Genomic DNA, 16,618 nt, shown 5'->3' with positions numbered 1-16,618 from the left:
TGTTGTTTAAGATACCACTGGACACTCCAACCTATATGATGAATATAAATGTCACAGGGAATAAAACTAGTCCAACTTAAAATAAGTGACATCCAAAAGTAAAACAAAACTTCTACTGGGGTGGGAAAATGTGACCTTCCTTACCTAGGAAAGAGTTTCTAGAGTAGAGCTTGGAATCCAAAACCAGATCCCCTCCTAAGACTGAATCCAAATAAATATGCTTTGTATATGTGTGAGAGGACTATATAGCTGCTTTGCATACCTTTGCAAGAGAGACACGTCAGATAGGCAATGGTCATAGCTTTGACTCTAACCAAGGGAGCCTTGATATGGCTGGCATGAAGATGGAAAGCGAAGTCATTATGAAGGTGCCTGGCAGCAGCTTCATGGTTAGCTTTGCATTTTAAAATAGACTTAAAATAGGGAATAATTTCCTGTTTCTCTTTAAAAGTAGGTGGCCCAAATGGTGTGAAATTTCACAATAAGTTAGTTTGTACTCCCTTCAATTTTCTGTGTGGATTTTGTTTGGTTTCTCTTCATATATTTTTAAAAGGAAGTCTCAAGTTGGGTTCTGGCTGAAAATTTCCCTTGGCAGGCCTAAATTTTCATTGTTGATGACAGACAATGCTTTTTAAGAGCTATCTACAAAGAACCTGCCAGAGAAGTGGGTTTGAGAAAGCCAGTGCAAAGGAGAGGGTTTGTTAAGTGTTGGATTTAAGGTAATTTTTAGCCATTATTCACATTAAAACTGGAAGTTTACATACTGTGCATGCAAGCCTGGTTGATGGGAAGAACCCAACTCTCACAAGCCCAGATGGTTGATGGGAGGGGCCTGGCATGTGAAAGTATGACTGGTTGAAGGGGGTACACATAAACTGCCTTAGCCAGTAAGATGCCACAAGGATAACTGTGGCCTTGACCTGTAATAAATCATCCTTTATTAAACTACTACTACTACACCCAATATCCATAATCAATAGAGTTGGGGGGGAAATCTGGTAAAGGGGTGAATGCCGAAAGATGAAAATGGTGCATGGTCTGTGATGCACAGTAGTTGTGGTAAAGGTTAGGTGGGTGCTTGTGAGTGGAGTGTAGGTACCATTAGGCAGCTTAACTTTTGTTTCTTTGCTTGTGTGTGTTTGGATCAGGCATACGGAGTGTGTAGGAACCCTAAATGCTTTACAATGGACTTCATGTATTAATAACAAAAAAGATGCATGATACCTAGTTAGACACAGTCCTTTTAGTAATAACACTGCCCAGTGAATTGCTGCCAAAGGAAACTAAGTAGGGTGGACTTTCTAAGGGTTTTAGTTCACTTCAAATAATCCCCCCTAAGATCTTTTGGCATCAAGCATATGAAGAATGTTCTCACTGGAATGGGCATGCCAGCTAAAAAACAGTACTGAGCAGATGACCTAGCAGGTACACTGAAGTTTTGCAACATACTGACTGGAAACAAAAAAGGATACTTGAAGACATGAATCAATGAAACTGCAGCTCCTTTGCTGACTGTGGCTAGAAGGGAACTAGCCAGTTTGTTGGTGGTGACACATAAAGGCCAGTTTGATCTGGTTGTGCTATATCCTGTTATCATTGCCCTTGGGGCTCCTAATTTTTAGGATCTGGGGGAAATTCTACAGTACTTCAATATGAAGCCCCAAGAGAAAATCCTAGCAAAAGGCATCCAAAGAGAAGTTTATTTATCACATATCAATACAATTTCTCACATGAATATCACCTCTCCCTATATGGCATATTTTTACACTTACATATGCCCAAGCTTATCCCATCTCCTTCCCTGATTTTTATTTTATTTTACCTGCCAGAGAAGTTCACTTAGGACAGTGGAAGAGAACTGAGGATTTTCCCAACAACAGAAACGAAGCAATTTGATGGTCTCTTCTGAGTTGCTGCAGTCTTCAATAATTTTCTTCACATAGCTAGTTCGTACAAACAAAATGTCTGCCACGTTCTGCTGAAGTGCCATTATAGGTTGCGATAAATTAGGATCACCATAAGGGTTTGAAAGTGGGGGATTACCTGGAACAAACAATTAATACTGATGAAACAGTACTTTTTAATATAAACAAATACATATTTAAACTCTGGGACTAACAAATGAAAGACACATGGTATAGTCAATGGAAAGACTTAAAATAAGATACTGACCTTACAATAAACTATCTCCTCTGTGAAAAGTTTTCTGGTATAAAGAGCTAGATTCTAGGACACTGAGGCAGGGGACTTGTGTGAACTACCTCTTGTTTTGTGGGGCATTACCACAGTTGAGGTCACTGAAAGCATTGGAGCTCCTCTGGTATATAAGGGAATGACTTGTTGGCAGGGTGTCCTCAGTGAGGGCCCTTCAACTTTGGAATACACTCATTGTCCCACTTCTCTAAAATAAGCCCAAATCTGTTTAATTTTAGAGCATGCTGCAAAATCCAACTGACAATTGGGAGAAGGGTGTGTGTGATGGTTCGGATGCATATGGTTTTTTTGGAGGGGGGTGGTCATTGGTGAGGAAGATAAGAGGCGGTGCAGGAACTGAGGTTGGGGGGATTTAGTTCTGTGGACTTGTTTTGTACAAAGAAAAGTTGTTTCTTTGCTCCTGGTGTTTTGGTTTTAGTTGGATTATACTTTGGGTGACCATATTTCCCTATGCTGAGTAAGGGACACCTGGTAAAATCACTCATATTCAAGCGAGTTCAATGGCAATCAGAGATATGCAGTACAAACATTCAAATTAACATCAAGTTGACTGAGCTCCTGTTAAAAAGAAATACTGCATAATACTTTCTTATCTTTAAGGCTTTAGAATTCATATGGGGAGAGGTGTCTCTGTGTCTGTGTCTGTGTCTCAGTCACTCTCTGCCCTCCATGCCTGGCTGGGCCCCCGGGACGGACCCACCTCTCTTGGTACGTGGCACTGCATCGTCCCGAGGAAACACGGGGGAGGGGGGAGAGGGTGAGCATGCAGGGTCACATGCCCCCTCCCTGATTTCTGCCAGGCTTTACACCAGAATGTGGCCAGCAGCAGCCTTTCGGCACGGTGCGAGAGGGAAGGGACGGGACGGGAGCTGCTTCCAGCCGCAGGGGACGGGTATGTGACCTGACCAGTGTCTTTGCAGAACTCATCCCTTACCCTCTCCCCCCCACCCCCATGCCTGAAAGCAGCTTGTCCCTTCCTGCCTGCAGAGTGTCGAAAGACAGCTAACAGCTGCCTCCTGTCCCCAGGCTACAGCGCGGACAGGAAAGGACAGTTACCTGTTTCGTAACTGGCGTTCTTCGAGAGGTGTTGCTCCTGTCTATTCCACAGTAGGTGTGTGTGCTCGCCACGTGCACCGGTGCCGGAAGTTTTTTCCTTAGCACTACCCGTAGGAGGGGAGCACCGCTGCGACCCCTGGAGTGGCGCCTCTATATCGCGCTATAAGGGGAGCTGCGTACTCCCACCACCCTCGGTTCCTTCTTGCCAGACAACTCCGACAGAGGGGAAGGAGGGCGGGATGTGGAATAGACAGGAGCAACACATCTCGAACACCAGTTACGGAACAGATAACTGTCCTTTCTTCTTCGAGTGATTGCTCCTGTGTATTCCACAGTAGGTGACTCCAAGCTATACCTGACGGAGGTGTGTAGGGGTTTAAAGGTTAGCGGGACGGAGTACCGTCCTACGAAACCTGGCGTCATCCCGTGCTTCGGAGATGATCGCGTAGCGCGAGGAAAAAGTGTGGACAGAGGACCACGTGGCCGCCCTACATATGTCCTGGATAGGGATGTGGGCTATATAGGCAGCCGCGAGGCTTGAGCTCTCATAGAATGCGCCTTCACTATAGGCGGCGGGGGAACCCCAGCCAAGTTGTAACACATACGTATGCACGAGGTGATCCAGCGGGAAATGCGCTGGGTGGAAACTGATTGCCCCCTCATCCATTCGGCCGACGCAACGAATAGTTGCGAGGACTTCCTGAACGGCCTGGTTCGGTCCAGGTAGAAGGCCAGCGCTCTATGTACGTCTAGCGTGTGTAGGCGGCGTTCCTCGTTAGAGGAATGGGGCTTAGGACAGAGTACTGGCAGGAAAATGTCCTGATCCATATGGAAGGTGGAGACCACCTTCGGGAGAAAAGCAGGGTGTGGACGAAGCTGGACCTTATCCCTGTGAAAAACCGTATACAGGGGTTTCGAGATCAAGGCCCTGAGTTCCGAGACCCGAAGGGCTGAGGTGATAGCCACCAAAAATGCCACTTTGCATGATAGGTGGGACCAGGAACACGTGGCCAAGGGTTCAAAGGGAGGACCCATGAGGCGGGATAACACTAGGTTCAGATCCCATTGCGGGACCGGGGCCCTCGCGTACGGAAATGCGCGATCTAGGACTTTTAGAAAGCGGGAGATCTTTTGATGGGAGAACACTGATTGACCTTGCACCGGAAGGTGGAAGGCCGAAATGGCCGCTAAATGAACCCTGAGGGAGGCAGGAGCTAGTTCTTGAGTCCTAAGGGACAGGAGGTAATCTAGAATAAGCTGGAGGGATGCGGACGACGGGGAGGCGCCTCGCTCTCCCGCCCACCTAGAGAACCTAGACCATTTGGCAAGGTACATGCGCTGTGTGGACGGCTTTCTGCTCTCCAACAGAATTCGTTTTACATCCTCCGAGCACCTTCCCTCCTCCTCGTTTAACCATGGAGCAACCACGCTATCAGGTGGAGCGCTGCCAGGTTGGGGTGGAGAAGGCATTCCTTCTCCTGGGAGAGGAGATCTGGGCGAAGTGGCAGCCTCTGCGGGGGGGCTGCTAAAAGTTGCAGAAGGGTCCCGTACCAATGTTGACGGGCCCAATCCGGGGCTATGAGGATAACCCTCGACCGTCTGCCTTTACTTTTTCCAGAATCTTGCCTATCAGTGGGAAGGGAGGAAAGGCATAGAACAGTTGGTCTGACCACCGGAGGAGGAATGCATCCAAGATTCCCCCCCCTTCCGCCCCTGGAGCAGAACTGGGGGCAGCGTTTGTTCTGGGCTGGGAATACTGGGGGGCCAACCAAAGTCGGAGGGGCCTCATTCTGAGTCTGGCATGTTGCACAATGGATGTGCATGCTGCCACGTGACCTAGGATTTGAAGGCATACCCTTGCCGTCGTCACGGGGAAGGCCATGACTGAGGCTACGAGACCTTTGAGTGTCTCGAATCTGTCCCGGGGAAGAGAGGCTGTGGCCTCTAGGGAGTCTAGCAGAGCCCCTATGAAGCGTATGCGCTGAACAGGTACCAATGTGGACTTGGCCTCGTTCACCACTAGGCCCAGACCTGCGCATGTGGACAGGAGAAGTTTCATCTGGGCCTGCACCTGGGACCGGGAGCTGCCCTTGAGGAGCCAATCGTCCAGGTAAGGGAAAATTTGCAGCCCGTTCCTCCGGAGGTGGGCTGCCACCACTGCCATGCATTTGGTAAAAACCCTGGGGGCCGCTGAAAGGCCGAAGGGGAGGACCGCAAACTGGTAATGGTCCCACCCTACCAGGAAGCGGAGGAAGCGCCTGTGACTCTTGAAAATATGGATGTGGAAATACGCAGCCTGGAGGTCCAGGGATGCAAACCAATCTTCCGGGTCTAAGGAGGGGATGATGGAGGTCAGGGATACCATGTGGCACTTGTAGAGGACCATAAACCTGTTGAGGTTCCGCAGGTCGAGGATGGGCTGGAGCCCGCCTTTTACCTTTGGGATCAGGAAGTACCGGGAGTAAGATCCCTTGCCCTGAAATTCCGCCGGTACCCTCTCCACCGCACCTAGGTTGAGAAGGCGCACCACCTTTTGGTTTAGGAGGGCGGCATGTTCCCGGTCCCCGAGGTCCTCCCGGGGCAGGGGGTAGTGGGGGGGGAAGGAGGTGAACTGCAACATGTAGCCCCTGGAAATCGTGCTGAGGACCCACTGGTCTGATGTTATATGGGACCACTGCACTCTGAACGCAGATAAATGGTTGCAGAACTTTATTAACTGGGGGGCGTCCGTGGCAACAGGCCCGGTGACCCCCTGCAAAAGAGCCAAAACCGCCTCTTCCCCTGCCTCTTGCCCTTCGAAGGGCCTGGTCGCGGGGCTGAGCGGGACTGACGCTGAGACCTGCATCTCTGCTCACTCGGTTGCTTAGGAGGGGGTTCATATCTGCCCCCAGCGGGGGGAGCGGAGGTCTGCGGCCTAGGTTCTTCCTTCGCTGGCGGGACATATAGGCCCAGAGTTTGCAGGGTGGTACGGGAGTCTTTCATCCCATGCAGGCGAACATCGGTTTGGTCCGCAAACAGTGCTTTCCTGTCAAAGGGAAGGTCCTGCATCAGAGACTGAGACTCTGCAAACAGACCAGACAGGAGAAGCCACGACGCCCTTCGCATGGATATGGCCGACGCCATAGAACGGGATGTCGTGTCCACCGCGTCCGAGGCGGCCTGGAGGGCTGCTTTCGCCGCTGCTGCCCCTTCCTCAACCAGAGCCTTGAACTCTTTCTTGTCTCGCTCTGGGAGAAGAGGCTCGAACTTCGGTAGAGACCCCCACAAGTTAAAATCATAGCGGCTCAACAGGGCTTGGTGATTGGCCACCCAAAGCTGAAAGCTCGCAGAAGAATAAATTTTCCTGCCAAAATAATCAAGTCTCTTGGCGTCTTTGTCTTTGGGGGTGGGTGCAGGCTGGCCGTGGCGTTCCCGATGGTTGACTGACTCCACCACCAGGGAGTTAGGTGCCGGGTGGGAGTACAGGTACTCATGTCCCTTAGCCGGAACAAAGTACTTTATGTTGGCCACACCTTGGTGAAGGGGTAGGGCCACACGGCCCGGTGCCGAGGAGGACAGCACATTGAAAAGGGTGTCCGATAGCTCCTCCATCTCCTCAGTCTGGAGTTGGAGATTTGAGGCTACCCTTTTGAGGAGCTCCTGGTGAGCTTTAAAGTCCTCCTGTATAACGGACGGAGGTGCCGCTATGGTCTCCTCCAGTGCCGGTCCGGCTACCAAGTCGTCGGGAGGTGCTGCTGGTTCGACTCCCAAGACTGAGTCTGGGCCCGGTGCCGCCGGTTCGGTGCCCGTCGACTTCTGACTCTGTTGACGGGGGGGGGGGGGGGGGGGGGGGAGAGGGAGAGACACACCGAATGGGTCTGGGATGCCCCGGCGACCGAGCGGTCTCGCCTGGGCAGGCAATTGCAGCCACGGTGCCCATTGACACTATTGGCCCTGCCATGGTGCCCCTTGCCACTGACCGGCTTGAGCGCCGAGCGGTGCAGGCTGTTCTTGGGGCCCGGTGCGACTCGGGGACAGGCGGCTGGGTGCCGAGGTTGCTGTTGACCGCACGGTGCCGTAGGAACGACGGGAGGGTCTACGGTCATGCTGGTGCTGGCCTCGAGATCTGGACCTCGACGACGATGAGGAGCAGTACTCAACCGAAGTGCTGCTCTTGTAGCTGCAATTGTAGCTACGACGCTTCGGTGCCGGTAACGGCCGAGGAGAGCTCCGTCTATGGTGTCTGGCGGAGCGGGCACTCGAGCCCGAGTGTCCATAACGATGGCGTCGGGATCTGCTCCTGTAGCTCCTATCTGAAGAGGAGCGTCGACGCCGCTTGTCTCGATGCCTGTGCTTCCGATGCGGAGTGGAGGACCTTCGAAACTCCTGCGCGGGCGAGTCAACCAGTCTGATTGGAGTGGAGGCCTGACACGAGCTGTGTGAGGACCTCGTCGAACAGGGCGCACAGTCCTCAGAGCGCGGGCTGTGTCTTGCAGGGGAGGGCTGGTGGGCTCCCAACGGCGGCTTCCCTTGGGACCGGGGGCCCATCTCAGGCAGCGCACCCGGCACTGGGAGGGAGAGGCTGTCATGTGCGGCCTGTGCAGCCTCCGGCATCCTCACCACGGGAGAGGCATGTGCGGACAGGACTGGGCTACTCCGCTCAGCGGGAGTCGGAGGTCTGGGTCCCGAGGGGGATTTTGGGCTGCCCAACTCGGGTCCGGCCTCACCCCTGTCCTTTTGTTGGCGCCACTGAGTCTTCCCTTGCTTCTTAGCAGGTGAGTGGTGCCGACTGGTGGAGGGCGCCTCACTCCGCACCGAGGATGCAGTACTCGGTGCCGAGTCCGATTGGCGCGCCGGTGCCGGGGCCAACGCAGATTCCATTAGCAGGGCCCGCAGCCGGATCTCTCTCTCATGTTTCATTCGAGGCTTGAACGACCTACAGATCTTACAGTGATCGGTTACGTGAGCCTCACCCAAGCAGCGAAGACACTGAGTGTGCGGGTCGCTTCTTGGCACAGAACTGCGACAGGAGTCACAGGACTTGAAGCCTAGGGCATGCCCCGCACCAGGCAACTAACTAAAGAAGTTATCCAGCTGTGGAGAAGATGAGTACTAATGCTACTAGAAGGGCTACAGCAAGACTGGAGCACAAAGTTCCGACTACCTTCACTGGTGGCAAGAAGGAACTGAGGGTGGGGGGAGTGCGCAGCTCCCCTTATAGCGCGATATAGAGGCACCACTCCAGGGGTCGCAGCGGTGCTCCCCTCCTACTGGTACTGCTAAAGGAAAAACTTCCGGCACCGGTGCACGGTGGCGAGCACGAACACCTCCTGTGGAATACACAGGAGCAATCACTCGAAGAAGGGGTTAAGCCTCAAGGATGAATTGTGCACCAGGGCCCAGGGGAATCTGACTGCAGGGGCTTCATGGAACCTGGCCAGAGAGGTGACTCAGCAGGGGAGGGGGCCTAGGGGACGGAGGCAGGACCCAGGACATGGGGAGGAAGGGAATGAAGAGGGTGCTAAGCCCCTGTCAAGGAGGCTGCGGTGGAGTGGGCAGGTTTGGGATGGGAACAGGATGGAAATCGCTTCCCTCCCGCCACTCCAGAGCTTATCTGAGGGGTGCAGAGGCTTCCCTGTGCCAGCGCTGTGCGAGGCTTTGGCACATGCAAGGCTCGGCTCCTTCTGGCCAGTGCCCCAGGCTGCAGGATCTTGGGCTTTTCCTGGGGCGCTGGCTCAGCAGAGTTAAGTTTTAGTTACATTTTCATCAGGTATGTCAGTTCAACTCCATTAATTTGAATGAGAAGAATTTAGCCCAGTCTTTATAAACTAAAACATCTAATTGCAATAGGTTTGATATTAATAGTTCCTCTTCACCCTCCTAACTGTGTTCTTTTAAAAGGCCTACATAGACTTAATGGAGAATGATTTGTAGTTTTAGTGGGATATGTATATCAAGATAGGATTTGGCCGCTGCAGAATCAGGAAAATCTTTATTGCAAAATGTAAGAAACTGCTAAATATAATATATAACAACCCCCCTAAGACTATTGCTCCAATAAGTACATTTAATAAAAAGTGAAACACCACATATACTAATAATTTACTAACTTATAACCAATGTTTTCAATTAAAGAAAACTTGTAAAATTCACTATACCATTGATAGAAGACTGCATACGTGATGACACATTGCAACAACGGATTAGCTGTGACACTACAGTGTACAATTTTCCCAGTTCAGCATACTGATATTTGATTGGAGGGCCTGGGCCTTCATCCAGAGCCACAAGCATGAACGTTGCAGGTACACTTAGTTTCAGAAGTTGTGTCTTTTCTGCTACACCTTCAGAGGGGACAAAAAAATTACACCTCATGGATAGTACTGACAACAATATGTTTTTATAAGCTTAATTGTTACTGTTCTTATATAGTTGGATTTTTTGGTAAAAAATTCTGAAAAATTTGAAAAAAAGTCATATTTTTCCATTGCTGGTTCTTATTCATGCTCTCAGTTATACATTCCTTCTGGGAGGGAGATGGGGGCAGGGGGAAGAAATTGGACTAGATTCTTATTTTATGGTTTAGCTGAAAACTGCATATATCATCAGAATTGTGAACAAAAACATTTCCACAATGGTGCTCATTAGTGCTCACATAACTAGAGATCAGTCGCTAAGAACATAAGAACGGCCATACAGCATCAGACCAATGGTCCATCCAGCACAGTATCCCGTCTTCCAATAAAGGCCAATGCCACAAGCTTAATCATAGAATATCAGGGTTGGAAGGGACCTCAGGAGGTCATCTAGTCCAACCGCCTGCTCAAAGCAGGACCAATTCCCAACTAAATCATCCCAGCCAGGGCTTTGTCAAGCCGGGCCTTAAAAACCTCCAAAGAAGGAGACTCCACCACCTCCCTAGGTAATGCATTCCAGTGCTTCACCACCCTCCTAATGAAAAAGTTTTTCCTAATATCCAACCTAGACCTCCCCCACTGCAACTTGAGACCATTGCTCCTTGTTCTGTCATCTGCCACCACTGAGAACAGCCGAGCTCCATCCTCTTTGGAACCCCCCCTCAGGTAGTTGAAAGCAGCTATCAAATCCCCCCTCATTCTTCTCTTCTGGAGACTAAACAATCCCAGTTCCCTCAGCCTCTTCTCATAAGTCATGTGCTCCAGACCCCTAATCATTTTTGTTGCCCTCCGCTGGACTCTTTCCAATTTTTCCACATCCTTCTTGTAGTGTGGGGCCCAAAACTGGACACAGTATTCCAGATGAGGCCTCACCAATGTCGAATAAAGGGGAATGATCACATTCCTCGATCTGCTGGCAATGCCCCTACTTATACAGCCCAGGGAATGAATAAAATAGGGTGATTATCAAGTGATCCATTCCCATTGTCCAGTCCCAGCATCTAGCAGTCAGAGGCTCAGGGACACCCAGAGCATGGAATTACATCTCTATCTTGGCTAATAGCCATTAATGGACATATCCTACATGAACTTTTTTTTTTTTTTTTTTTAAATACTTTTGGCCTTCACAACATCCCCTGGCAATGAGTTCCACAGGTTGACTGTGCGTCATGACTCTCAACTGTCTCCAATACTTTGCAGAAAGAAAGGTAATGCCCACTTGTATCAGACTGGGAGAGAATCAGAATCCGAAGTGATCTAAGTTGTAGATCATTACTGGAGTGAAAACATGCCTTACAGTAACTTTATGCTTCATGATAACATATATAACGCTCAGTCATTCAGATTGCTGACCACAAAAAACTGACATTTTAAATGGAAAAGATTTATCCAGTTGTGGACAAGCTTAATTAATCAAATCACAGTAAACAACTAAAAATGTCACCAATGGATAAACTGTGCTGACTGACTGAAGCACAAAATAGGTAAGCACTCAAGCCAATCAGAAAGCAGCAGGTCAAGAATGATAGTGAATAGCACCATACTGCATCAACATCAGTCATTAGAAAATTATTAACTTACATTATTTAATGAGTAAACAGCCACCACATATTCAGTACAGTAAAAATAAAGAGCCACTGTAGGCAAACACTGCCCCAAAAATCAATATCTAGATTTGAAAATAATCTTCTGTTTCCCAAGACTGCAAGGCTTGTTTAAGTCCAATTCTTAAGCTTGGCTCTCTGAATTGGTTGCATGATGTAGTTAGAGTAGGGTGACCAGATGAGGGAAAGAAAAAAAATCAGGACACATGGGGGGGGGAGGGGAGAGGGGGAGAAGAGATAAACAGTCAGTCCCTGCCAGCGGTCGAAACGTGGGACACACTCCATCTGGTCACCCTAAGTTAGAGAACCCCTCAAAGTAACTGATTTGCTAAGCTGATTTTTGTCTGAGCATAACTGCTTATCTCATTATAATAAGACCACAGCAACATGATTAGAGTAACAAATTGTGAGACTCATCACAATGCTTAGTCTTTATATAAACACTTTACGCTGTCTAAACACTGTACAAACTTTAATTAACCTCTCTCCCCCCCACCCCTCGAAGGTATGTACTAAAGTTTTTAATGTAATTTAAAATTGTGATATGATGTTCAGCACCTGGAGCAATTTGGCAGGGGGCTATTTGTAAAAACAATAATACTATCACCATTTTAGGATAGAGGAATCAGAGGTTAACTGACTTACTCAAGGTTAACAAGTCTTCTGCTGACCTGGTATTATAAGTATATAGTCCCAATCTTTGACTACTAGACCACACTGATCATGCACAGTCTAGTGAGACTTTGGGCAAACCATTTAGCCTCTCTATGCCTCACTTTACTCAACTGTAAAATGGGACATTATTTCACAAAAGTGTTGTGAAGTTTCATACACCCATTGTCAGAAATGTTTTGAAATACTCAGTTGGAAGTGCTACATAAGTACCTAATATTCTTAAAAGTATTAACACCCCCACAATTACAATATGGCCTGCAATTTTTTATTGATTCTGGTCATCTCATTACTTGAGTCAGCATGGTTAGTTTCCTATATGTAAAAACAGAGTGCCTTACAGTAACACCATTAAGCATATTTCATAAACTACTTACCTAGGTTGGCATACATCACAAACAGATTGAAATACTGTTGCAAATGGCGCCCATGCTCAGATACTTCCCTTCTAAGAAGGTTTAGTACTGCTCTCAACAAGTGATCACTCAAACTTAAGTTATCATAGGCCTGCAAAACAAAAAAGTTCTAACATTAATGGCAGTTCCTGAACAGTTTCCATTCAGTAAATCCATACATGGGAGCTCAATACCTGATTATACTGTCAGCCTATTTAGGTGTCATTTTTCATGCACGAACTAGTATAAGGTGAAGCCCTTTTAAAGTGGAATAGTTAAAAAAAACAGGTCTATGAAATTCTATGACAGCTTCAATTACTGGGTCCCAAGTGAGAGAAATAAGAATGCTCCACAGTACTCGACAAAAGAAAAATATTCACTGCTTTCCTATTAAGATGCAGTACATACATTGGGAAAGACAAACAAGTACCCAAATTATAGTAGTAGGGTTTTTTTTTTTTTAGTAAAAATTTATAATTATAAGAAAAACCCATTCATAACTAGTGAGAAAGGAGGATGGGCAAGCGATATTCTACTAGAAACATAGACTTAAGGGAAAAACAACTGCTTGCATGTATTTTGATCTTCTCCAGAAGTTAAGAACTTAAGATAGACCTGAACTATCGGAGAATAAATCCAGTTATATATTTAAAATGAGTGACCTGTATATTTAGAATGTGACTAATCATCATAGATAATGCGATAAAAATAATCGATGTTCCTTAGCAAGAGTAAACAGCCTCCAATAAAGTAAAGAATTAAAGGACATCACTGTTAATTCCCTGGAGAAAAAATTAAGAGTTAATTTTAATATTAAGTAAAAGTTCATATACCAACATACTGAAAAACCTCTCCAGATTTAGCACTGGTACTCATCACTATACTACCTGAGCACATCACAGGATCATAGCTGGTATAAGTGAGGTACCCTTGTGAACTTCATTAAGTCTTTGGCTCTTCTCCCTTTCTCTGGTTATGGGAAGCACTATCTGAGTGTGGGTGTCCTCCCCCCCCCGCCCCTAATTTTACTGAGGTTTTTTGTGGGGAGGAGGGGGATAGGGTGAACAGGGTTTGATTGTGGCAGAAAAGGTTTATCAAAGGATTTGCAGCATTCCCTACATGTAGTCACACTATTGATTAGACCCATCTTCTGTGTAAGTTTGTTCACTGGCTGGGTCACCTCAACCACTAATGGCTTAACTCCAGCTTTGATATGCTTCCTTCTAGGCTTTGTGATTTGCAATGTCCAAGGGTGTATCTGTCTTGGCAGGTCAGAAATGGGAGATATGGTCTCTAATGTAGCTGGGATATGATCCCTGAATGGCATTCCCAATCAGGACCAACGCGCTGAACTGGCATGAGAAGGAGCAGGAGCCAGTGGAGGGAGTAAAGTACAGGAGTGCTGTACTTCTGGCAACCCTATCTCATGGAGGAGAGGGCAACTGCATTCTGTGCAAATTGGAGCCTTTGAATTGTTTACATAGTCAGCTTCTGACACAGTGAATAATTCAACCTGGAGATGACAAATCTCTGCATTACTGTGGCCATATCCTTATCTGGAAGGAAGAGGTGAATTTTCCTAGAAAGCTGGAGGTGGAACATGGTGTTTGTCAGTGATGCAACCTGATCATGCAGGCTCAATGATGAGCTAAAAAGGACCCCAAAGCTTCTCACCCCTTTAATGAATATTTTGTGTGTGTACGTACACGTACACAAAATTAGGTATTTTTCATTGTTGTATGCAGTGTTGTAACCGTGTTGGTCCCAGGATATTAGAGACAAGGTGGGCAAGGTAATAGCTTTCATTAGACCAACTTCTGCTGGTGAGAGACAAGATTTAGAGCTACACTGAGCTCTTCCTCAGGTACGTGAGAGAGACAAGCTTTCAAATCTACCTGAGAAAGAGCTCTGTGTAGCTCAAAAGCTTGCCTCTCTCACCAACAGAAGTTTGTCAGTAAAAGATATTATCTCACCCACCTTGCCTAATACACAAAATTAAACAGATGGTGGAAACAGTTGGTCATTCAATCCAGAAGATAGGCCTTTGTTGTATAGTACTGAAAGGCTAAACCTTGCTTCATTGCAAAGAACTGCCAATAGTAAGTCCTCAGAGTTTGTGGTTCTTTCTGTATCATGACAAAACAGCAAGCCTCACGATCATTCAGGGCAGTCCTGGAACGTTCTAGGGCACTAGTCTTCATCTAGAGATTGGTTCAAACAGTTCCCATCCACCACTTTCTTGATTCATTTTCCTATAAAGGTGAGTTGAAAGACTGGGTGATAGTTGGATGAATGTTTAGCCTTTATATATCATGTTATACATCTTCAAGTCACTTCACAAACACTATCAATCCTCAGTGTCTCTCAAGAATTATAGGTAAATGGTACCCATATTTTGAAGAGAGGGAACCGAAGCAAGAGAAAAGTGACTTGTCCAAAATCCGAGTGAGCGGCAAAGCCTCAAGTTCCAAAAAACAAACCAAAAAAACCAAGTTTCAGACTCCCAATTCTGAGCTCAAACTGCTGGAAAACACGGTCTTCTGCTTCCTTCTATGACTTCAGTGTCAAGCAATGGCTTCCCTAAGCAGCAGTTGTACCTCAGCATATTTCATAAAGTCAGCTCTGTACCCTACACTAAGGAATTAATAAATCAATCCAACCTGTTACTAACTCAATGTTGACTTTCACTAGCCATTATCAGCTAGGATTTCCACCCACAGGCAGTGGACTTAAATCCATAATGGATTCTCCAGACATTGTGAGGTAAGACTCTACTAAATAAATGCAGTGGATGTATTCATGCCTTCTCACTGGACAATTGTCTGTCTACACTGAGACAAACTGAACAATGATACTTCTTGAGACACCAATTAACTAGACTCTTCACCCGAAGAACAGCTCCAATCAGTAATGGCAAACCATTTATATTTGCACTGATTACAGCTTTATGAAATGTTTCCTAGACTCTACTGAGTGCTCCTCTGATCATAACTTCATCGTTCACTCTGCTTGTGACTCATGGTCAGAACAAGTAAGAGAAAAGCCCCAAAGCTGAAGCAGCACTCTCAGCACTTCTAAAAAGTGCTATCCTGTGGCAGGCCATGACCAAAAAAATAATAAAAAAAAGAAGTTGACTCATCACAATCCAGATGTGGCTCTGACCACCTTAAACTTGGTCAGCATCTAGGATTAAAGACTGGAGGTTCTGTCAAAGCAGAGACCCAGCACGTTAGAAATAAACCCTGATTTGTGGAGCCAAGAGTGACTGTGGTAGCTACTAATCTGATTTTGCAATTGAATTTGAGGCATAAAAAGAATGCACAAGAGTGTCCAGAATGTGTCTTAGTTATTGATACATTACCAGTCACTGTAATATCTAGTTGGTGACTTGCAGCAACTTGAAACGTATACAACATTGATGAGACTAATACTGATATACTGCATAGATTCATAGACGCTAGGACTGGAAGGAACCTTGAGAGGTCATCGAGTCCAGTCCCCTGCCCTCATGGCAGGACCAAATACTGTCTAGACCATCCCTGATAGACATTTATCTAACCTACTCTTAAATATCTCCAGAGATGGAGATTCCACAACCTCCCTAGGCAATTTATTCCAGTGTTTAACCACCCTGACAGGAACTTTTGCCTAATGTCCAACCTAAACCTCCCTTGCTGCAGTTTAAGCCCATTACTTCTTGTTCTATCCTTAGAGGCTAAGATGAACAAGTTCTCCCACCTCCTTATGACACCCTTTTAGATACCTGAAGACTGTTATGTCCCCTCTCAGTCTTCTCTTTTCCAAACCAAACAAACCCAATTCTTTCAGCCTTCCTTCATAGGTCATGTTCTCTAGACCTTTAATCATTCTTGTTGCTCTTCTCTGGACACTCTCCAATTTCTCCACATCTTTCTTGAAATGCGGTGCCCAGAACTGGACACAATACTCCAGTTGAGGCCTAACCAGAGCAGAGTAGAGCGGAAGAATGACTTCTCGTGTCTTGCTCACAACAAACCTGTTAATGCATCCCAGAATCATGTTTGCTTTTTTTTGCAACAGCATCACACTGTTGAGCACAAGCTAAGTATGAGTCCACTATAACCCCTAGATCCCTTTCTGCCATACTCCTTCCTAGACAGTCTCTTCCCATTCTGTATGTATGAAACTAACTGTTCCTTCCTAAGTGAAGTACTTTGCATTTGTCTTTATTAAACTTCATCCTGTTTACCTCAGACCAGTTCTCCAATTTGTCCAGATCCTTTTGAATTTTGACCCTATCCTC

General features: G+C 47.0%; 1 protein-coding gene across 2 annotated transcripts in view; it reads right to left on the bottom strand.

Moving 5' to 3' along the window:
- LOC113406342 (probable ubiquitin carboxyl-terminal hydrolase FAF-X) overlaps window positions 1-16,618 on the bottom strand; it is a 183,448-nt gene that overhangs the window by 11,407 nt on the left and 155,423 nt on the right. For both annotated transcript variants that reach the window (XM_026650666.1, XM_026650667.1), the window contains 3 exons: window positions 12,319-12,448; window positions 9,408-9,593; window positions 1,823-2,043 (listed from right to left, as the gene is read on the bottom strand). In XM_026650666.1, the coding sequence (XP_026506451.1) occupies window positions 1,823-2,043; window positions 9,408-9,593; window positions 12,319-12,448 (537 nt within the window). The remainder of the gene's footprint in view (window positions 1-1,822; window positions 2,044-9,407; window positions 9,594-12,318; window positions 12,449-16,618) is intronic.

This window comes from Terrapene carolina, unplaced genomic scaffold (genome assembly GCF_002925995.2).
Source record: "Terrapene carolina triunguis isolate 2854851 unplaced genomic scaffold, T_m_triunguis-2.0 Scaffold26, whole genome shotgun sequence".
Taxonomy (NCBI): Eukaryota; Metazoa; Chordata; order Testudines; family Emydidae; genus Terrapene; species Terrapene triunguis.
The sequence above is the reverse complement of the archived record's forward strand: the minus strand, read 5'-3'. Positions and strand labels throughout refer to the sequence as shown.